The sequence below is a fragment of the Palaemon carinicauda genome, chromosome 6 (genome assembly GCF_036898095.1).
Source record: "Palaemon carinicauda isolate YSFRI2023 chromosome 6, ASM3689809v2, whole genome shotgun sequence".
NCBI lineage: Eukaryota > Metazoa > Arthropoda > Malacostraca > Decapoda > Palaemonidae > Palaemon > Palaemon carinicauda.
Genome location: NC_090730.1, coordinates 29025283 through 29046940, shown reverse-complemented (window position 1 = coordinate 29046940; position 21658 = coordinate 29025283). Strand labels below are relative to the sequence as shown.

The 21658-nt window shown below is 36.2% G+C and overlaps 1 protein-coding gene and 1 long non-coding RNA gene across 2 annotated transcripts in view; one reads left to right on the top strand and one right to left on the bottom strand.

Moving 5' to 3' along the window:
• Positions 1 to 17188, top strand: part of LOC137642063 (uncharacterized) — a 55609-nt gene extending 38421 nt beyond the window's left edge. The window contains exon 3 of the long non-coding RNA XR_011044633.1: positions 16273 to 17188. This is a non-coding gene — a long non-coding RNA (uncharacterized lncRNA). The remainder of the gene's footprint in view (positions 1 to 16272) is intronic.
• Positions 15422 to 17580, bottom strand: LOC137642062 (uncharacterized). Its single transcript, XM_068374622.1, has 2 exons — positions 17168 to 17580; positions 15422 to 16145 (listed from the first exon to the last, which is right to left on the bottom strand). Exons 1-2 carry the CDS (start codon positions 17576 to 17578, stop codon positions 15678 to 15680), a joined length of 879 nt encoding a protein of 292 aa, XP_068230723.1. The 5' UTR covers positions 17579 to 17580; the 3' UTR covers positions 15422 to 15677.
• Between the last annotated feature and the right edge of the window lie 4078 nt (positions 17581 to 21658).

The following is a 21658-nucleotide window of genomic DNA, read 5'->3' as shown; positions in this document are numbered from 1 at the left end:
AAAAGCAGCTGAGAGTGGAGGAGAAGGAACTGGAGAAGCTGCTAGCTGCAAAAAAAAAAAAAAAGAATAAGAAGAAATAATAGAACTACAAAAGCAGCTAAGAATGGAGGAGAAGGAGCAGGAGAAGCTGCAAGCTGCTAAAAAAAATAAAATAAAATAAAACTGCAAAAAAAAAAAATTAAAATAAAATAAAACTGCAAAAAAAAAAAAAAAAAAGAATATAACTGCACTAGCAGCTTAGAGTGGAGGAGAAAGATCAGGAGAAGCTGCAAGCTGCAAAAAAAAAAAAATTAAAATGAAACAAAACTGCAAAAAAAAAAAAAAGAATAAAACTGCACAAGCAGCTTAGAGTGGAGGAGAAGGAGCAGGAGAAGCTGCAAGCTGCAAAAAAATAAATAAATAAATAAAATAAAACTGAAAAATATATGTGTATATATATATATATATATATATATATATATATATATATATATATATATATATATATATATATATATATATAACTGCAAAAGCAGCTTAGAGTGGAGGAAAAGGAACAGGAGAAGCTGCAAGCTGCAAAAAAAAAGAATAAAAAGAAATAATAGAACTACAAAAGCAGCTAAGAATGGAGGAGAAGGAGCAGGAGAAGCTGCAAGCTGCAAAAAAATTAAAATAAAATAAAACTGCAAAAAAAAGAAAAAAAAAAAAGAATAAAACTGCACAAGCAGCTTAGAGTGGAGGAGAAGGAGCAGGAGAAGCTGCAAGATGCAGAAAAAAAAAATTAAAATAAAATAAAACTGCAAAAAAAAAAAAATTAAAAAAAAAATAAAACTGCACAAGCAGCTTAGAGTGGAGGAGAAGGAGCAGGAGAAGCTGCTAGCTGAAAAAAAAATAAAATGAAAAATAAAACTGCAAAAAAAAAAAAAGAATAAAATTGCAAAAGCAGCTTAGAGTGGAGGAGAAGGAGCAGGAGAAGCTGCAAGCTGCAAAAAAAAAAAAATAAAATAAAACTGCAAAAAAAAATAAAACTGCACAAGCAGCTTTGAGTGGAGGAAAAGGAGCAAGAGAAGCTGCTAGCTGAAAAAAAAAATAAAATGAAAAATTAAACTGCAAAAAAAAAAAAAAGAATAAAATTGAAAAAAGCAGCTTAGAGTGGAGGAGAAGGAGCAGGAGAAGCTGCAAGCTACAAAAAAAAAAAAATAAAACTGCAAAAAAAAAAAGAATAAAACTGCACAAGCAGCTAAGAGTAGAGGAGAAGGAGCAGGAGAAGCTGCTAGCTGCAAAAAAAAAAAAAAAAATAATAAATAAATAAATAAAACTGCAAAAGAAAAAAAAAGGAATAAAACTGCACAAGCAGCTTAGAGTGGAGGAGAAGGAGCAGGAAAAGCTGCAAGCTGCAAAAAAAAATAACTAAAACAGCAAAGAAAAAATAAAATAAAATAAAACTGCAAAAAAATAAAATAAAACTGCAAAAAAAATAAAACCAATAAAAAATAAAAAGAAAGTAAAACTGAAAAAAAAATAATAAAACTGCCCAAGCAGCTTAGAGTGGAGAAGGAGCAGGAGAAGCTGCAATCTGCAAAGAAAGAAAAATGGAAATAAAACTGAAAAAAAAATAAAACTGCAAAAGCAGCTTAGAGTGGAGGAGAAGGAGCAGGAGAAGCTGCAAGCTGCAAAGAAAATAAATGAAAATAAAACTGCAAAAAAAAATAAAACTGCAAAAAAATAAAATAAATAAAACTGCAAAAAAAAAAAAGAATAAAACTGCAAAAGCAGCTTAGAGTGGAGGAGAAGGAGCAGGAGAAGCTGCAAGCTGCAAAGAAAAAAAAATTAAATAAAACTGCAAAAAAAAATAAAAAGAAATAATAAAACTGCAAAAGAAGCTTAGAGTTAAGGATAAGAAGCAGGAGAAGCTGCAAGCTGCAAAAAAAAAAATAATAAATAATTAAATAAATAAATAAAACTGCAAAAAAAAACTGCAAATAAAAAATTAATAAAACTGCAAAAAAAAAAAGAATAAAACTGCAAAAGCAGCTTAGAGTGGAGGAGTAGGAGCAGGAAAAGCTGCAAGCTGCAAAAACAAAAAAAAAAAGAAATAACTAAAACTGCAAAAAAAATTAAATAAAACAAAACTGCAAAATACAAAAAAAAATAAAACTGCAAAAAAAAAATAAAAAGTAAATAAAACTGAAAAAAAATAATAAAACTACCAAAGCAGCATAGAGTGAAGAAGGATCAGGAGAAGCTGCAAGCTGCAAAGAAGATAAATGAAAATAAAACTGAAAAAAAATAAAACTGCAAAAAAATAAAAAAAAAACTGCAAAAAAAAAAAAAAAAAAAAGAATAAAACTGCACAAGCAGCTTAGAGTGGAGGAAAAGGAGCAGGAGAAGCTGCAAGCTGCAAAAAAAAATTAAAATAAAATAAAACTGCAAAAAAAAATAAAAAAAAAAAAAAATAAAACTGCACAAGTAGCTTAGAGTGGAGGAGAAGGAGCAAGAGAAGCTGCAAGCTGCAAAAAAAAATAAATAAATAAAAAAAAATAAAACTGAAAAAAAAAGGAATAAAACTGCACAAGCAGCTTAGAGTGGAGGAAAAGGAGCAGGAGAAGCTGCAAGCTGCAAAAAAAAAATGAAAAAAAAAATAAAACTGCACAAGCAGCTTAGAGTGGAAGAGAAGGAGCAGGAGAAGCTGCAAGCTGCAAAAAAAAAATAAAATAAAATAAAACTGCAAAAAAAAAATGAAAAAAAGAATAAAACTGCACAAGAAGCTTAGAGTGGAGGAGAAGGAGCAGGAGAAGCTGCAAGCTGCAAAAAAAAAAAAAAAATAAAAAAAAATAAAACTGCAAAAAAAAAGAATAAAACTGCACAAGCAGCTTAGAGTGGAGGAGAAGGAGCAGGAGAAGCTGCAAGCTGCAAAAAAAAAAATAAAAAAAGAAAAAAAATTGCAAAAAAAATGAAAAAAAAAATAAAACTGCACAAGCAGCTTAGAGTGGAGGAGAAGGAGCAGGAGAAGCTGCAAGCTGCAAAAAAAAAAAAAATAAAACTGCAAAAAAAAATGAAAACAAAATAAATTAAAAAAACTGCAAAAAAAAGAATAAAACTGAACAAGTAGCTTAGAGTGGAGGAGAAGGAGCAAGAGAAGCTGCAAGCTGCAAAAAAAAAAAAATAAATAAATAAAAAAATAAAACTGCAAAAAAAAAGGAATAAAACTGCACAAGCAGCTTAGAGTGGAGGAGAAGGAGCAGGAGAAGCTGCAAGCTGCAAAAAAAAAATAAATAAAAAAAAATAAAACTGCAAAAAAAAAAATAGAATAAAACTGCACAAGCAGCTTAGAGTGGAGGAGAAGGAGCAGGAGAAGCTGCAAGCTGCAAAAAAATAAATAAACAAAATAAAACTAAAAAAAAAAAAAAAAATAAAACTGCACAATCAGCTTAGAGTGGAGGAGAAGGAGCAGGAGAAGCTGCAAGCTGCAAAAAAAAAATAAATAAAAAAAAATAAAACTGCAAAAAAAAAATAGAATAAAACTGCACAAGCAGCTTAGAGTGGAGGAGAAGGAGCAGGAGAAGCTGCAAGCTGCAAAAAAATAAATAAACAAAATAAAACTAAAAAAAAAAAAAAAAATAAAACTGCACAATCAGCTTAGAGTGGAGGAGAAGGAGCAGGAGAAGCTGCAAGCTGCAGAAAAAAAATAAATAAAATAAAACTACAAAAAAAAAAAAAAATAAAAATAAAACTGCACAATCAGCTTAGAGTGGAGGAGGAGCAGGAGAAGCTGCAAGCTGCAAAAAAAAAAAAATAAATAAATAAAACTGCACAAGCAGCTTAGAGTGGAGGAGAAGGAGCAGGAGAAGCTGCAAGCTGCAAAAAAAAAAAAAAATAAAAAAAAAATAAAACTGCAAAAAAAAAGAATAAAACTTCACAAGCAGCTTAGAGTAAAGGAGAAGGAGCAGGAGAAGCTGCAAGCTGCAAAAAAAAAATAAATAAATAAAAAAAATAAAACTGCGAAAAAAAAAGAATAAAACTGCACAAGCAGCTTAGAGTATAGGAGAAGGAGCAGGAGACGCTGCAAGCTACAAAAAAAAATAAATAAATAAAAAAAAATAAAACTGCGAAAAAAAAAATAAAACTGCACAATCAGCTTAGAGTAAAGGAGAAGGAGCAGGAGAAGCTGCAAGCAGCAAAAAAAAATAACTAAATAAAAAAAAAATAAAACTGCGAAAAAAAAAAGAATAAAACTTCACAAGCAGCTTAGAGTAGAGGAGAAGGAGCAGGAGAAGCTGCAAGCTGCAAAAAAAAAAAAAAATAAATGAATAAATAAAACTGCAAAAAAAATGAAAAAAAAAAATAAAACTGCACAAGCAGCTTAGAGTGGAGGAGAAGGAGCAGGAGAAGCTGTAAGCTGCAAAAATAAAAAATAAATAAATGAATAAATAAAACTGCAAAAAAAAAAAATGAAAAAAAAAATAAAACTGCACAAGCAGCTTAGAGTGGAGGAGAAGGAGCAAGAGAAGCTACAAGCTGCAAAAAAAAAAAATAAATAAATAAAAAAAATAAAACTGCGAAAAAAAAAAAGAATAAAACTGCAAAAGCAGCTTAGAGTGGAGGAGAAGGAGCAGGAGAAGTTGCAAGCTGCAAAAATAAAAAATGAATAAATATATAAAAAAAAAATAAAAAAATAAAACCGAGAGCAGCTTAGAGTGGAGGAAAAAGACCAGGAGAAGCTGCAAGCTCCAAAAAAAATAGAAATAAATAAAACCAAAAGCAGCTTAGAGTGGAGGAGAAAGACCAGGAGAAGCTGCAAGCTCCAAAAAAAATAGAAATAAATAAAACCAAAAGAAGCTTAGAGTGGAGGAAAAAGACCAGGAGAAGCTGCAAGCTCCAAAAAAAATAGAAATAAATAAAACCAAAAGCAGCTTAGAGTGGAGGAGAAAGACCAGGAGAAGCTGCAAGCTCCAAAAAAAAAATAAAAAAATAAAACCAAGAGAAGCTTAGAGTGGAGAAAAAAAACCAGGAGAAGCTGCAAGCTCCAAAAAAATAGAAATAAATAAAACCAAAAGCAGCTTAGAGTGGAGGAGAAAGACCAGGAGAAGCTGCAAGCTCCAAAAAAAATAAAAATAAATAAAACCAAAAGCAGCTTAGAGTGGAAGAAAAAGACCAGGAGAAGCTGCAAGCTCCAAAAAAAATAAAAATAAATAAAACCAAAAGCAGCTTAGAGTGGAGGAGAAAGACCAGGAGAAGCTGCAAGCTCCAAAAAAAAATAGAAATAAATAAAACCAAAAGCAGCTTAGAGTGAAGGAGAAAGACCAGAAGAAGCTGCAAGCTCCAAAAAAAATAAAAATAAATAAAACCAAAAGCAGCTTAGAGTGGAAGAAAAAGACCAGGAGAAGCTGCAAGCTCCAACAAAAATAGATATAAATAAAACCAAAAGCAGCTTAGAGTGGAGAAAAAGACCAGGAGAAGCTGCAAGCTCCAAAAAAAATAGAAATAAATAAAACCAAAAGCAGCTTAGAGTGGAGGAAAAAGACCAGGAGAAGCTGCAAGCTCCAAAAAAAATAGAAATAAATAAAACCAAAAGCAGCTTAGAGTGAAGGAGAAAGACCAGAAGAAGCTGCAAGCTCCAAAAAAAATAAAAATAAATAAAACCAAAAGCAGCTTAGAGTGGAAGAAAAAGACCAGGAGAAGCTGCAAGCTCCAAAAAAAATAGATATAAATAAAACCAAAAGCAGCTTAGAGTGGAGAAAAAGACCAGGAGAAGCTGCAAGCTCCAAAAAAAATAGAAATAAATAAAACCAAAAGCAGCTTAGAGTGGAGGAAAAAGACCAGGAGAAGCTGCAAGCTCCAAAAAAAAAATAAAAAAATAAAACCAAGAGAAGCTTAGAGTGGAGAAAAAAACCAGGAGAAGCTGCAAGCTCCAAAAAAAATAGAAATAAATAAAACCAAAAGCAGCTTAGAGTGAAGGAGAAAGACCAGAAGAAGCTGCAAGCTCCAAAAAAAATAAAAATAAATAAAACCAAAAGCAGCTTAGAGTGGAAGAAAAAGACCAGGAGAAGCTGCAAGCTCCAAAAAAAATAGATATAAATAAAACCAAAAGCAGCATAGAGTGGAGGAGAAAGACCAGAAGAAGCTGCAAGCTGCAAAAAAAAATAAATAAATAAATAAAACCAAAAGCAGCTTAGAGTGGAGGAAAAAGACCAGGAGAAGCTGCAAGCTCCAGAAAAAATAGAAATAAATAAAACCAAAAGCAGCTTAGAGTGGAGGAGAAAGACCAGAAGAAGCTGCAAGCTCCAAAAAAAATGGAAATAAATAAAACCAGAAGCAGCTTAGAGTGGAGGAGAAAGACCAGGAGAAGCTGCAAGCTCCAAAGAAAAAATAGAAATAAAACCAAAAGCAGCTTAGAGTGGAGGAGAAAGACCAGGAGAAGCTGCAAGCTCCAAAAAAAAAAATAGAAATAAATGAACCCAAAAGCAGCTTAGAGTGGAGGAGAAAGACCAGGAGAAGCTGCAAGCTTCAAAAAAAAAAAAAAATAAATAAAAACAAAAGCAGCTTAGAGTGGAGGAAAAAGACCAGGAGAAGCTGCAAGCTCCAAAAAAAATAGAAATAAATAAAACCAAAAGCAGCTTAGAGTGGAGGAGAAAGACCAGGAGAAGCTGCAAGCTCCAAAACAAAATGGAAATAAATAAAACCAAAAGCAGCTTAGAGTGGAGGAGAAAGACCAGGAGAAGCTGCAAGCTCCAAAAACATAGAAATGAATAAAACCAAAAGCAGCTTAGAGTGGAGGAGAAAGACCAGGAGAAGCTGCAAGCTCAATAAAAATAGAAATAAATAAAACCAAAAGCAGCTTACAGTGGAGGAGAAAGACCAGGAGAAGCTGCAAGCTCCAAAAAAAATAGAAATAAATAAAACCAAAAGCAGCTTAGAGTGGAGGAGAAAGACCAGGAGAAGCTGCAAGCTCCAAAAAAAATAGAAATAAATAAAACCAAAAGCAGCTTAGAGTGGAGGAGAAAGACCAGGAGGAGCTGCAAGCTCCAAAAAAAATAGAAATAAATAAAACCAAAAGCAGCTTAGAGTGGAGGAGAAAGACCAGGAGGAGCTGCAAGCTCCAAAAAAAAATAGAAATAAATAAAACCAAAAGCAGCTTAGAGTGGAGGAGAAAGACCAGGAGAAGGTGCAAGCTCCAAAAAAAATAGAAATAAATAAAACCAAAAGTAGCTTAGAGTGGAGGAGAAAGACCAGGAGAAGGTGCAAGCTCCAAAAAAATAGAAATAAATAAAACCAAAAGCAGCTTAGAGTGGAGGAGAAAGACCAGGAGGAGCTGCAAGCTCCAAAAAAAATAGAAATAAATAAAACCAAAAGCAGCTTAGAGTGGAGGAGAAAGACCAGGAGAAGCTGCAAGCTCAAAAAAAATAGAAATAAATAAAACCGAAAGCAGCATAGAGTGGAGGAGAAAGACCAGAAGAAGCTGCAAGCTGCAAACAAAATAGAAATAAATAAAACCAAAAGCAGCTTAGAGTGGAGGAGAAAGACCAGGAGACGCTGCAAGCTCCAAAAAAAATAGAAATAAATAAAACCAAAAGCAGCTTAGAGTGGAGGAGAAAGACCAGAATAAGCTGCAAGCTCCAAAAAAAAATAGAAATAAATAAAACCAAAAGCAGCTTAGAGTGGAGGAGAAAGACCAGGAGAAGCTGCAAGCTCCAAAAAAAATAGAAATAAATAAAACCAAAAGCAGCTTAGAGTGGAGGAGAAAGACCAGGAGAAGCTGCAAGCTCCAAAAAAATAGAAATAAATAAAACCAAAAGCAGCTTAGAGTGGAGGAGAAAGACCAGGAGAAGCTGCAAGCTCCCAAAAAAAATAGAAATAAATGAACCCAAAAGCAGCTTAGAGTGGAGGAGAAAGACCAGGAGAAGCTGCAAGCTCCAATAAAAAAAAAGAAATAAATAAAAACAAAAGCACCTTAGAGTGGAGGAAAAAGACCAGGAGAAGCTGCAAGCTCCAAAAAAAATAGAAATAAATAAAACCAAAAGCAGCTTAGAGTGGAGGAGAAAGACCAGGAGAAGCTGCAAGCTCCAAAAAAATGGAAGTAAATAAAACCAAAAGCAGCTTAGAGTGGAGGAGAAACACCAGGAGAAGCTGCAAGCTCCAAAAAAAAATTTAAATAAATAAAACCAAAAGCAGCTTAGAGTGGACGAGAAAGACCAGGAGAAGCTGCAAGCTCCAAAAAAAAAATAGAAATAAATGAACCCAAAACCAGCTTAGAGTGGAGGAGAAAGACCAGGAGAAGCTGCAAGCTCCAAAAAAAAAAATAGAAATAAATGAACCCAAAACCAGCTTAGAGTGGAGGAGAAAGACCAGGAGAAGCTGCAAGCTCCAAAAAAAAAAAGAAAAGAAATAAATAAAAACAAAAGCAGCTTAGAGTGGAGGAAAAAGACCAGGAGAAGCTGCAAGCTCCAAAAAAAATAGAAATAAATAAAACCAAAAGCAGCTTAGAGTGGAGGAGAAAGACCAGGAGAAGCTGCAAGCTCCAAAACAAAATGGAAATAAATAAAACCAAAAGCAGCTTAGAGTGGAGGAGAAAGACCAGGAGAAGCTGCAAGCTCCAAAAAAATAGAAATAAATAAAACCAAAAGCAGCTTAGAGTGGAGGAAAAAGACCAGGAGAAGCTGCAAGCTCCATAAAAATAGAAATAAATAAAACCAAAAGCAGCTTAGAGTGGAGGAGAAAGACCAGGAGAAGCTGCAAGCTCCAAAAAAAATAGAAATAAATAAAACCAAAAGCAGCTTAGAGTGGAGGAGAAAGACCAGGAGAAGCTGCAAGCTCCAAAAAAAAATAGAAATAAATAAAACCAAAAGCAGCTTAGAGTGGAGAAGAAAGACCAGGAGAAGCTGCAAGCTCCAAAAAAAAATAGAAATAAATAAAACCAAAAGCAGCTTAGAGTGGGGGAGAAAGACCAGGAGAAGCTGCAAGCTCCAAAAAAAATAGAAATAAATAAAACCAAAAGCAGCTTAGAGTGGAGGAAAAAGACCAGGAGAAGCTGCAAGCTCCGAAAAAATAAATATAAATAAAACCAAAAGCAGCTTAGAGTGGAGAAAAAAGACCAGGAGAAGCTGCAAGCTCAAAAAAAAATAGAAATAAATAGAACCAAAAGCAGCTTAGAGTGGAGGAGAAAGACCAGGAGAAGCTGCAAGCTCCAAAAAAATAGAAATAAATAAAACCAAAAGCAGCTTAGAGTGGAGGAGAAAGACCAGGAGAAGCTGCAAGCTCCAAAAAAAATAGAAATAAATAAAACCAAAAGCAGCTTAGAGTGGACGAGAAAGACCAGAAGCTGCAAGCTCCAAAAAAATAGAAATAAATAAAACCAAAAGCAGCTTAGAGTGGAGGAAAAAGACCAGGAGAAGCTACAAGCTCCAAAAAAAATAAAAATAAATAAAACCAAAAGCAGCTTAGAGTGGAGGAGAAAGACCAGGAGAAGCTGCAAGCTCCAAAAAAAATAGAAATAAATAAAACCAAAAGCAGCTTAGAGTGGAGGAGAAAGACCAGGAGGAGCTGCAAGCTCCAAAAAAAATAGATATAAATAAAACCAAAAGCAGCTTAGAGTGGAGGAGAAAGACCAGGAGAAGGTGCAAGCTCCAAAAAAAAATAGAAATAAATAAAACCAAAAGCAGCTTAGAGTGGAGGAGAAAGACCAGGAGAAGCTGCAAGCTCCAAAAAAAATAGAAATAAATAAATCCAAAAGCAGCTTAGAGTGGAGGAGAAAGACCAGGAGAAGCTGCAAGCTCCAAAAAAAATAGAAATAAATAAAACCAAAAGCAGCTCAGAGTGGAGGAGAAAGACCAGGAGAAGCTGCAAGCTCCAAAAAAAAATAAAAATAAATAAAACCAAAAGCAGCTTAGATTGGAGGAGAAAGACCAGGAGACGCTGCAAGCTCCAAAAAAAATAGAAATAAATAAAACCAAAAGCAGCTTAGAGTGGAGGAGAAAGACCAGGAGAAGCTGCAAGCTCCAAAAAAAAATAGAAATAAATAAAACCAAAAGCAGCATAGAGTGGAGGAGAAAGACCAGAAGAAGCTGCAAGCTGCAAAAAAAATAGAAATAAATAAAACCAAAAGCAGCTTAGAGTGGAGGAAAAAGACCAGGAGAAGCTGCAAGCTCCAAAAAAAATAGAAATAAATAAAACCAAAAGCAGCATAGAGTGGAGGAGAAAGACCAGAAGAAGCTGCAAGCTCCAAAAAAAAATAGAAATAAATAAAACCAAAAGCAGCTTAGAGTGGAGGAGAAAGACCAGGAGAAGCTGCAAGCTCCAAATAAAATAGAAATAAATAAAACCAAAAGCAGCTTAGAGTGGAGGAGAAAGACCAGGAGAAGCTACAAGCTCCAAAAAAAAAAATAAATGAAACCAAAAGCAGCTTAGAGTGGAGGAGAAAGACCAGGAGAAGCTGCAAGCTCAAAAAAAAAAATAGAAATAAATGAACCCAAAAGCAGCTTAGAGTGGAGGAGAAAGACCAGGAGAAGCTGCAAGCTCCAATAAAAAAAAAGAAATAAATAAAAACAAAAGCAGCTTAGAGTGGAGGAAAAAGAACAGGAGAAGCTGCAAGCTCCAAAAAAAAAAAATGAAACCAAAAGCAGCTTAGAGTGGAGGAGAAAGACCAGAAGAAGCTGCAAGCTCCAAAAAAAAAAAGAAAAGAAATAAATAAAAACAAAAGCACCTTAGAGTGGAGGAAAAAGACCAGGAGAAGCTGCAAGCTCCAAAAAAAATAGAAATAAATAAAACCAAAAGCAGCTTAGAGTGGAGGAGAAAGACCAGGAGAAGCTGCAAGCTCCAAAACAAAATGGAAATAAATAAAACCAAAAGCAGCTTAGAGTGGAGGAGAAAGACCAGGAGAAGCTGCAAGCTCCAAAAAAATAGAAATAAATAAAACCAAAAGCAGCTTAGAGTGGAGGAAAAAGACCAGGAGAAGCTGCAAGCTCCATAAAAATAGAAATAAATAAAACCAAAGGCAGCTTACAGTGGAGGAGAAAGACCAGGAGAAGCTGCAAGCTCCAAAAAAAAATAGAAATAAATAAAACCAAAAGCAGCTTAGAGTGGAGGAGAAAGACCAGGAGAAGCTGCAAGCTCCAAAAAAAAATAGAAATAAATAAAACCAAAAGCAGCTTAGAGTGAAGAAAGACCAGGAGAAGCTGCAAGCTCCAAAAAAAATAGAAATAAATAAAACCAAAAGCAGCTTAGAGTGGAGGAGAAAGACCAGGAGAAGCTGCAAGCTCCAAAAAAATAGAAATAAATAAAACCAAAAGCAGCTTAGAGTGGAGGAGAAAGACCAGAGGAAGCTGCAAGCTCCAAAAAAATAAATATAAATAAAACCAAAAGCAGCTTAGAGTGGAGGAAAAAGACCAGGAGAAGCTGCAAGCTCAAAAAAAAATAGAAATAAATAAAACCAAAAGCAGCTTAGAGTGGAGGAGAAAGACCAGGAGAAGCTGCAAGCTCCAAAAAAATAGAAATAAATAAAACCAAAAGCAGCTTAGAGTGGAGGAGAAAGACCAGGAGAAGCTGCAAGCTCCAAAAAAAATAGAAATAAATAAAACCAAAAGCAGCTTAGAGTGGAGGAGAAAGACCAGGAGAAGCTGCAAGCTCCAAAAAAATAGAAATAAATAAAACCAAAAGCAGCTCAGAGTGGAGGAGAAAGACCAGGAGAAGCTGCAAGCTCCAAAAAAAAATAAAAATAAATAAAACCAAAAGCAGCTTAGAGTGGAGGAGAAAGACCAGGAGAAGCTGCAAGCTCCAAAAAAATAGAAATAAACAAAACCAAAAGCAGCTTAGAGTGGAGGAGAAAGACCAGGAGGAGCTGCAAGCTCCAAAAAAAATAGAAATAAATAAAACCAAAAGCAGCTTAGAGTGGAGGAGAAAGACCAGGAGAAGGTGCAAGCTCCAAAAAAAATAGAAATAAATAAAACCAAAAGCAGCTTAGAGTGGAGGAGAAAGACCAGGAGAAGCTGCAAGCTCCAAAAAAAATAGAAATAATTAAATCCAAAAGCAGCTTAGAGTGGAGGAGAAAGACCAGGAGAAGCTGCAAGCTCCAAAAAAAATAGAAATAAATAAAACCAAAAGCAGCTCAGAGCGGAGGAGAAAGACCAGGAGAAGCTGCAAGCTCCAAAAAAAAAAAAAATAAAAATAAATAAAACCAAAAGCAGCTTAGAGTGGAGGAGAAAGACCAGGAGACGCTGCAAGCTCCAAAAAAAATAGAAATAAATAAAACCAAAAGCAGCTTAGAGTGGAGGAGAAAGACCAGGAGAAGCTGCAAGCTCCAAAAAAAATAGAAGTAAATAAAACCAAAAGCAGCTTAGAGTGGAGGAAAAAGACCAGGAGAAGCTGCAAGCTCCAAAAAAAATAGAAATAAATAAAACCAAAAGCAGCATAGAGTGGAGGAGAAAGACCAGAAGAAGCTGCAAGCTCCAAAAAAAATAGAAATAAATAAAACCAAAAGCAGCTTAGAGTGGAGGAGAAAGACCAGGAGAAGCTGCAAGCTCCAAAAAAAATAGAAATAAATAAAACCAAAAGCAGCTTAGAGTGGAGGAGAAAGACCAGGAGAAGCTACAAGCTCCAAAAAAAAAAAAATAAATGAAACCAAAAGCAGCTTAGAGTGGAGGAGAAAGACCAGGAGAAGCTGCAAGCTCCAAAAAAAAAAATTGAAATAAATGAACCCAAAAGCAGCTTAGAGTGGAGGAGAAAGACCAGGAGAAGCTGCAAGCTCCAAAAAAAAAAAAATAAATAAATAAAAACAAAAGCAGCTTAGAGTGGAGGAAAAAGACCAGGAGAAGCTGCAAGCTCCAAAAAAAAAAAAGAAATAAATAAAAACAAAAGCAGCTTAGAGTGGAGGAGAAAGACCAGGAGAAGCTGCAAGCTCCTAAAAAAATGGAAGTAAATAAAACCAAAAGCAGCTTAGAGTGGAGGAAAAAGACCAGGAGAAGCTGCAAGCTCCAAAAAAATAGAAATAAATAAAACCAAAAGCAGCTTAGAGTGGAGGAGAAAGACCAGGAGAAGCTGCAAGCTCCAAAAAATAGAAATAAATAAAACCAAAAGCAGCTTACAGTGGAGGAGAAAGACCAGGAGAAGCTGCAAGCTCCAAAAAAAATAGAAATAAATAAAACCAAAAGCAGCTTAGAGTGAAGGAGAAAGACCAGGAGAAGCTGCAAGCTCCAAAAAAAAAATAGAAATAAATAAAACCAAAAGCAGCTTAGAGTGGAGGAGAAAGACCAGGAGAAGCTGCAAGCTCCAAAAAAATAGAAATAAATAAAACCAAAAGCAGCTTAGAGTGGAGGAGAAAGACCAGGAGAAGCTGCAAGCTCCAAAAAAAATAGAAATAAATAAAACCAAAAGCAGCTTAGAGTGGAGGAGAAAGACCAGGAGAAGCTGCAAGCTCCAAAAAAAATAGAAATAAATAAAACCAAAAGCAGCTTAGAGTGGAGGAGAAAGACCAGGAGAAGCTGCAAGCTCCAAAAAAATAGAAATAAATAAAACCAAAAGCAGCTTAGAGTGGAGGAAAAAGACCAGGAGAAGCTGCAAGCTCCAAAAAAATAGAAATAAATAAAACCAAAAGCAGCTTAGAGTGGAGGAGAAAGACCAGGAGAAGCTGCAAGCTCCAAAAAAAAAATAGAAATAAATAAAACCAAAAGCAGCTTAGAGTGGAGGAGAAGGACCAGGAGAAGCTGCAAGCTCCAAAAAAAAATAGAAATAAATAAAACCAAAAGCAGCTTAGAGTGGAGGAGAAAGACCAGGAGAAGCTGCAAGCTCCAAAAAAAATAGAAATAAATAAAACCAAAAGCAGCTTAGAGTGGAGGAGAAAGACCAGGAGAAGCTGCAAGCTCCAAAAAAAATAGAAATAAATAAAACCAAAAGCAGCTTAGAGTGGAGGAGAAAGACCAGGAGGAGCTGCAAGCTCCAAAAAAAATAGAAATAAATAAAACCAAAAGCAGCTTAGAGTGGAGGAGAAAGACCAGGAGGAGCTGCAAGCTCCAAAAAAAATAGAAATAAATAAAACCAAAAGCAGCTTAGAGTGGAGGAGAAAGACCAGGAGAAGGTGCAAGCTCCAAAAAAAATAGAAATAAATAAAACCAAAAGCAGCTTAGAGTGGAGGAGAAAGACCAGGAGAAGCTGCAAGCTCCAAAAAAAATAGAAATAAATAAATCCAAAAGCAGCTTAGAGTGGAGGAGAAAGGCCAGGAGAAGCTGCAAGCTCCAAAAAAAATAGAAATAAATAAAACCAAAAGCAGCTCAGTGTGGAGGAGAAAGACCAGGAGAAGCAGCAAGCTCCAAAAAAAATAGAAATAAATAAAACCAAAAGCAGCTCAGAGTGGAGGAGAAAGACCAGGAGAAGCCGCAAGCTCCAAAAAAAATAGAAATAAATAAAACCAAAAGCAGCTCAGAGTGGAGGAGAAAGACCAGGAGAAGCTGCAAGCTCCAAAAAAAATAGAAATAAATAAAACCAAAAGCAGCTCAGAGTGGAGGAGAAAGACCAGGAGAAGCTGCAAGCTCCAAAAAAAAATAGAAATAAATAAAACCAAAAGCAGCTCAGAGTGGAGGAGAAAGACCAGGAGAAGCTGCAAGCTCCAAAAAAAATAGAAATAAATAAAACCAAAAGCAAGTGGAGGAGAAAGACCAGGAGAAGCTGCAAGCTCCAAAAAAAATAGAAATAAATAAAACCAAAAGCAGCTTAGAGTGGAGGAGAAAGACCAGGAGAAGCTGCAAGCTCCAAAAAAAATAGAAATAAATAAAACCAAAAGCCGCTTAAGGCGGCCATACACGTACGCGACTGGCATGGGGTTTGTCCTGCCGGGAGTAGCGCGCGCTCCAGTCCACTTGGGTATTGCCCATACACGTAGATGACTTGCTCTACTCACATTTTGAGAGGGCAGATGAAATATGCAGTGGCCGTGCTCCTTTCAGTCCTGTAGTGTCCTGATACAGTGAGTGTGTTTGACATCATGACACCAAGTAAAAGGAAAATAAGTGCGGTAATTGTCATAGCACTCCTGCATGATGAATACGAACATGACATTTGCAAGAAAAGTCGTAAAGTATGGATGAAGCCATGGCTGAGAAAGAGAGAAAACTTTTATCATATGACGTTATTGAAAGAATTAAAGGAAAATAATCCGGAGGATTATAGAAATTATTTGAGAATGACTGATAATGCCTTCCGAGATCTTTTATCCCTTGTGTCTCCAAAAATTACAAAGAAGGATACGGTAATGAGGAAGTCTATTCCTGCCGAAGAAAGGTTAATTTCCACATTGAGGTTCCTAGCAACAGGCCGATCATTGGAAGATCTCAAGTTTTCGACAGGCATATCGGCACAAGCGTTGGGACACATCATATCCGAGACATGTCAAGCAATATATGATGCTTTGAGGAATGAATATTTAAAGGTAAGCAAAATATAATGAACTTGTAGTATTTTATTTTGAACATTACTGAATAGTAGTATTTTATTTTGAACATAACTGAATGGTAACATTAATACGACGTCAGAGAATTCATTCATATTATAGTTATAAAATTATCATGTAAATTCTTTAATGTAAATCATAATGAGATGTTTTAGACATTACTGGATAACATCAGTACGACGACGTCAAAGATTTCAGATAATTATGAACTGTTGTAATTATGTTTTGCAATGTCAAAGAATTCTTATAAACTTATTTATTTACATCATAATGAGATATATGAAGAAAAATCTTCCTCTTGCCCACTAGCTGGTAAATTTGTAGAATGTAAAGTCTCCCTAGTGTTCATCTGATTTTTATTTGCAAGGGAAAATTGAGAGGAAACCATATTCTGTGAACAGTTATACAATATTTCCATGATTTGCTTCTCTGCCAAAACACGTTGTTGGTCATTAAGCTGCCTCAACCTTGTTGCCACAAATTTACCGAAAAAATCTAATTCATCATCATCTTCTGCATCAAGATACTTCTCTGCTTTTTCAAGGAGTCTTTGCTTTGGAAATTCAAGATGGCGTTTTTTCTTATTACGAGATACATGAACATGTGTCTTGAAAGAAGACGCAGCTGCCCCTGAATTCTCAGCTGTCCCAGATATTTCTAAGCAGGCGGAACTAGGCCTAGATGGTTCCGGTGTAGATTCCCCTGCAGTATCTGAAGATATTTCTTCATCACCCTGAAATAAATTGTGAAATGTAAACACAATATAATTAGTCACAATTGATATGTGTGCGTGTGTGTGTGATATTGATTAACATATTGCATGTGTTTTCAAATTTGCCACTTTTTTTTTTTCTTTGCAGTTTCCTACAACCAGTGGAGAGTGGAAAAAAATTGCCGATGACTTCTATCTCTTATGGAATTTTCCCAATTGTGGTGGAGCAATTGATGGCAAACATGTATCTATTGTACCCCCTTCTAACAGTGGATCATATTACTTCAATTATAAAGGTTACTTCAGCGTCGTTCTCATGGCAATAGGAAATGCTAATTTAGAGTTTTTGATGGTTGATGTGGGCAAGAATGGTCTTATTTCAGATGGAGGAATAATTGAAGATACCATTTTTCACAAAAAGTTAATAGAAGGTACTTTAAATTTGCCCCAAAATAATGAAACCAAATATGGTTTGAACTTCGTGTTTATATGGGACGAAGCTTTTGCGCTTCACGAGCACTTGCTAAAACCTTTCCCCCAGAGAGAATTAACTTATGAAAAGAAAATTTACAATTACAGACTCTCTCGCGCCAGACGAGTAGTCGAAAATGCGTTTGGTGTACTATCCAATGTATTTCGAGTTTTCCACACATCCATCGCCTAGAAACCAGAAAAAATTGACCGTGTTGTTTTGGCAAGCTGTGTACTTCATAATTTCTTACGGAGAAATTGCAGGAATTCCTACACTCCTCTAAATATGATTGACTTTGAAAACATTGAAAGTGGCATTGTATCGGATGCAGACTGGAGAAAGGACTCAAATGATGCCCAGTTCACAAATCTTCAGGCCAACGAAATGCCAGTGATGCAGCCAAAAATGCTAGGCTGTCATATGTTGCATATTTCAATGGTGATGGCAAAGTACCATGGCAAGATAGACTGATAAAATAATGTTATGTACCAATACAATGCATGTAGAGTATACAGTGTGTTTAATAAATAAATATAGTGTGTGTATTGCAACTAAATAAATGTCTACTCACTTTTGGGTCTGCGGGTTTTTCTTGAGAATCCTGATTTTGTTGATCTTGCAAGTTCGAGGTTGATTCCCGAGGAGTTTCTTGGTCTGCTGTAAATAGCAATAAATCAAAATACCACAACTTGGGCACATATACCTCTTCTTCTCCTGCACCCGATTTCTTCGATTCCCGAATATTTTTCAACTCTTTCCGAAATGATCCCCTGAATGTGGCAATTTTGGCTTTCACAAAATCTATGCTTGCATCTGTATCTATTTTTTTACATAATTCCAGTAATTGCTCATAAGCTGCTCCTCTTTTTACTCTATTGGAATAATCCGGACTTCGTATTTTCCACAAGTAAGGAAGTGCTCTGTACAGCTCCAAATACTCACGAATGAAATCGTGAGGTAAATACTTGACTGACTGCGACATCCTTTCACGACAGCAGTACTGACCCGACTCCTACGAGGAAAAAAATAGGGCGATCGAGTCTGAGTACTCTGCAGGTATTGTACATGTTTAAACTTTGCCTCAGTCCTTCCAAAAACCCACAGCGCGACGCGCCAATCAGTTCAACATGCTGAAAGGACGACGCGACAGGCCTGGCTCGACAGGACTGGCATCAATAGGCCCCATACACGTTAAAGACTGACCGGTTCGCGCCAGTCGCTATGAAATCCGCGCGCCAGTCGCGTACGTGTATGGCCACCTTTAGAGTGGAGGAAAAAGACCAGGAGAAGCTGCAAGCTCCCAAAAAAAATAGAAATAAATAAAACCAAAAGCAGCTTAGAGTGGAGGAGAAAGACCAGGAGAAGCTGCAAGCTCCAAAAAAAAATAGAAATAAATAAAACCAAAAGCAGCTTAGAGTGGAGGAGAAAGACAAGGAGAAGCTGCAAGCTCCAAAAAAAAATAGAAATAAATAAAACCAAAAGCAGCTTAGAGTGGAGGAGAAAGACCAGGAGAAGCTGCAAGCTTCAAAAAAATAGAAATAAATAAAACCAAAAGCAGCTTAGAGTGGAGGAGAAAGACCAGGAGAAGCTGCAAGCTCAAAAAAAAAAATAGAAATAAATAAAACCAAAAGCAGCTTAGAGTGGAGGAGAAAGACCAGGAGAAGCTGCAAGCTCCAAAAAAAAATAGAAATAAATAAAACCAAAAGCAGCTTAGAGTGGAGGAGAAAGACCAGGAGAAGCTGCAAGCTCCAAAAAAAAAATAGAAATAAAACCAAAAGCAGCTTAGAGTGGAGGAGAAAGACCAGGAGAAGCTGCAAGCTCCAAAAAAAATAGAAATAAATAAAACCAAAAGCAGCTTAGAGTGGAGGAGAAAGACCAGGAGAAGCTGCAAGCTCCAAAAAAAATAGAAACAAATAAAACCAAAGGCAGCTTAGAGTGGAGGAGAAAGACCAGGAGAAGCTGCAAGCTCCAAAAAAAAAAATAGAAATAAATAAAACCAAAAGCAGCTTAGAGTGGAGGAGAAAGACCAGGAGAAGCTGCAAGCTCCAAAAAAATAGAAATAAATAAAACCAAAAGCAGCTTAGAGTGTAGGAAAAAGACCAGGAGAAGCTGCAAGCTCCAAAAAAAATAGAAATAAATAAAACCAAAAGCAGCTTAGAGTGGAGGAGAAAGACCAGGAGAAGCTGCAAGCTCCAAAAAAAAATTAGAAATAAATAAAACCAAAAGCAGCTTAGAGTGGAGGAGAAAGACCAGGAGAAGCTGCAAGCTCCAAAAAAAATAGAAATAAATAAAACCAAAAGCAGCTTAGAGTGGAGGAAAAAGACCAGGAGAAGCTGCAAGCTCCAAAAAAAATAGAAATAAATAAAACCAAAAGCAGCTTAGAGTGGAGGAGAAAGACCAGGAGAAGCTGCAAGCTCCAAAAAAAATAGAAATAAATAAAACCAAAAGCAGCTTAGAGTGGAGGAGAAAGACCAGGAGAAGCTGCAAGCTCCAAAGAAAAAATAGAAATAAAACCAAAAGCAGCTTAGAGTGGAGGAGAAAGACCAGGAGAAGCTGCAAGCTCCAATAAAAAAATAGAAATAAATAAAACCAAAAGCAGCTTAGAGTGGAGGAGAAAGACCAGGAGAAGCTGCAAACTCCAAAAAAAAAATAGAAATAAATAAAACCAAAAGCAGCTTAGAGTGGAGGAGAAAGACCAGGAGAAGCTGCAAGCTCCAAAAAAAAATAGAAATAAATAAAACCAAAAGCAGCTTAGAGTGGAGGAGAAAGACCAGGAGAAGCTGCAAGCTCCAAAAAAAAAATAGAAATAAATAAAACCAAAAGCAACTTAGAGTGGAGGAAAAAGACCAGGAGAAGCTGCAAGCTCCAAAAAAAAATAGAAATAAATAAAACCAAAAGCAGCTTAGAGTGGAGGAGAAAGACCAGGAGAAGCTGCAAGCTCCAAAAAAAATAGAAATAAATAAAACCAAAAGCAGCTTAGAGTGGAGGAGAAAGACCAGGAGAAGCTGCAAGCTCCAATAAAAAAAATAGAAATAAATAAAACCAAAAGCAGCTTAGAGTGGAGGAGAAAGACCAGGAGAAGCTGCAAGCTCCAATAAAAAAAATAGAAATAAATAAAACCAAAAGCAGCTTAGAGTGGAGGAGAAAGACCAGGAGAAGCTGCAAGCTCCAATAAAAAAAAATAGAAATAAATAAAACCAAAAGCAGCTTAGAGTGGAGGAGAAAGACCAGGAGAAGCTGCAAGCTCCAATAAAGAAAATAGAAATAAATAAAACCAAAAGCAGCTTAGAGTGGAGGAGAAAGACCAGGAGAAGCTGCAAGCTCCAAAAAAATAGAAATAAATAAAACCAAAAGCAGCTTAGAGTGGAGGAGAAAGACCAGGAGAAGCTGCAAGCTCCAATAAAAAAAATAGAAATAAATAAAACCAAAAGCAGCTTAGAGTGGAGGAGAAAGACCAGGAGAAGCTGCAAGCTCCAATAAAAAAAATAGAAATAAATAAAACCAAAAGCAGCTTAGAGTGGAGGAGAAAGACCAGGAGAAGCTGCAAGCTCCAATAAAAAAAATAGAAATATGTTATTTTTATTAGTAAAATAAATTTTTGAATATACTTACCCGATAATCATGTAGCTGTCAACTCCGTTGCCCGACAGAATTCTATGGAGGGATACGCCAGCTATCACAATACTAGAAGGGGGTGTACTTACCAGCGCCACCTGTGGCCAGGTACTCAAGTACTTCTTGTTGACACCTCCTCAATTATTCCTCGGTCCACTGGTTCTCTATGGGGAGGAAGGGAGGGTCGATTAAATCATGATTATCGGGTAAGTATATTCAAAAATTTATTTTACTAATAAAAATAACATTTTTCAATATTAAACTTACCCGATAATCATGTAGCTGATTCACACCCAGGGGGGTGGGTGAAAACCAGTGTACAAGATTAAAGGATAGCTAAGTATCCCGTATTTCATATAATCAGTTATCCACAATAACAATGAAATAATAAGTACCTGGTAAGGAAGTCGACTTGAACCGTTACTCTGCCTTTAATAAGATCGTCTTCCTTACTGAGCGCAGCGTTCCTCTTGGGAGGCTGAATCAACTCAAAGGTGCTAAAGTATACAGGGCTGCAACCCATACTAAAGGACCTCATCACAACCTTTAACCTCGGCGCTTCTCAAGAAAGAATTGACCACCCGCCAAATCAACAAGGATGTGGAAGGCTTCTTAGCCGACCGTACAACCCATAAAAAGTATTCAAGAGAAAGGTTAAAAGGTTATGGGATTATGGGAATGTAGTGGCTGAGCCCTCGCCTACTACTGCATTCGTTGCTACGAATGGTCCCAGGGTGTAGCAGTACTCGTAAAGAGACTGGACATCTTTGAGATAGAATGATGCGAACACTGACTTGCTTCTCCAATAGGTTGCATCCATAACACTCTGCAGAGAATGGCTCTGTTTGAAGGCCACTGAAGTAGCCACAGCTCCCACTTCATGTGTCCTTACCTTCAGCAAAGCAAGGTCTTCTTCCTTCAGATGAGAATGTGTTTCTCTAATCAGAAGCCTGAATAGTAAGAAACTGAGTTCTTAGAACTTGGAAAAGAAGGTTTCTTGATAGCACACTATAAGGCTTCTGATTGTCCTTGTAAAGGTTAAGACCTTTTTAGATAGTACCTAAGAGCTCTAACTGGGCAAAGTACTCTCTTCAGATCATTCCCCACCAAGTTGGACAGGCTTGGGATCTCGAACGACTTAGGCCAAGGACGTGAAGGAAGCTCGTTTAGCAAAAACCGAGCTGCAAGGAACATGTAGCCGTTTCAGATGTGAAAACAATGATCCTGCTGAAGGCGTGGATCTCACTTACTCTTTTAGCTGTTGTCAAGCACACGAGGAAAAGAGTTTTTAATGTGAGGTCCTAAAAAGAGGCTGATTGGAGAGGTTCAAATCTTGATGACATAAGGAACCTTAGGACCACGTCTAGATTCCAGCCTGGAGTGGACAACCGACGTTCCTTTGAGGTCTCATAAGACCTAGGGAGGTCCTGTAGATCTTTGTTGGTGG

Bases quoted from the DNA above. Each gene is read 5' to 3' on its own strand.
- LOC137642062 (XM_068374622.1), bottom strand. From the start codon at position 17,578: ATGTCGCAGTCAGTCAAGTATTTACCTCACGATTTCATTCGTGAGTAT. The intron at 16,146-17,167 runs GTGAGTAGACAT...AATTTATTTCAG, and splicing joins AAAAACCCGCAGACCCAAAA to GGTGATGAAGAAATATCTTC.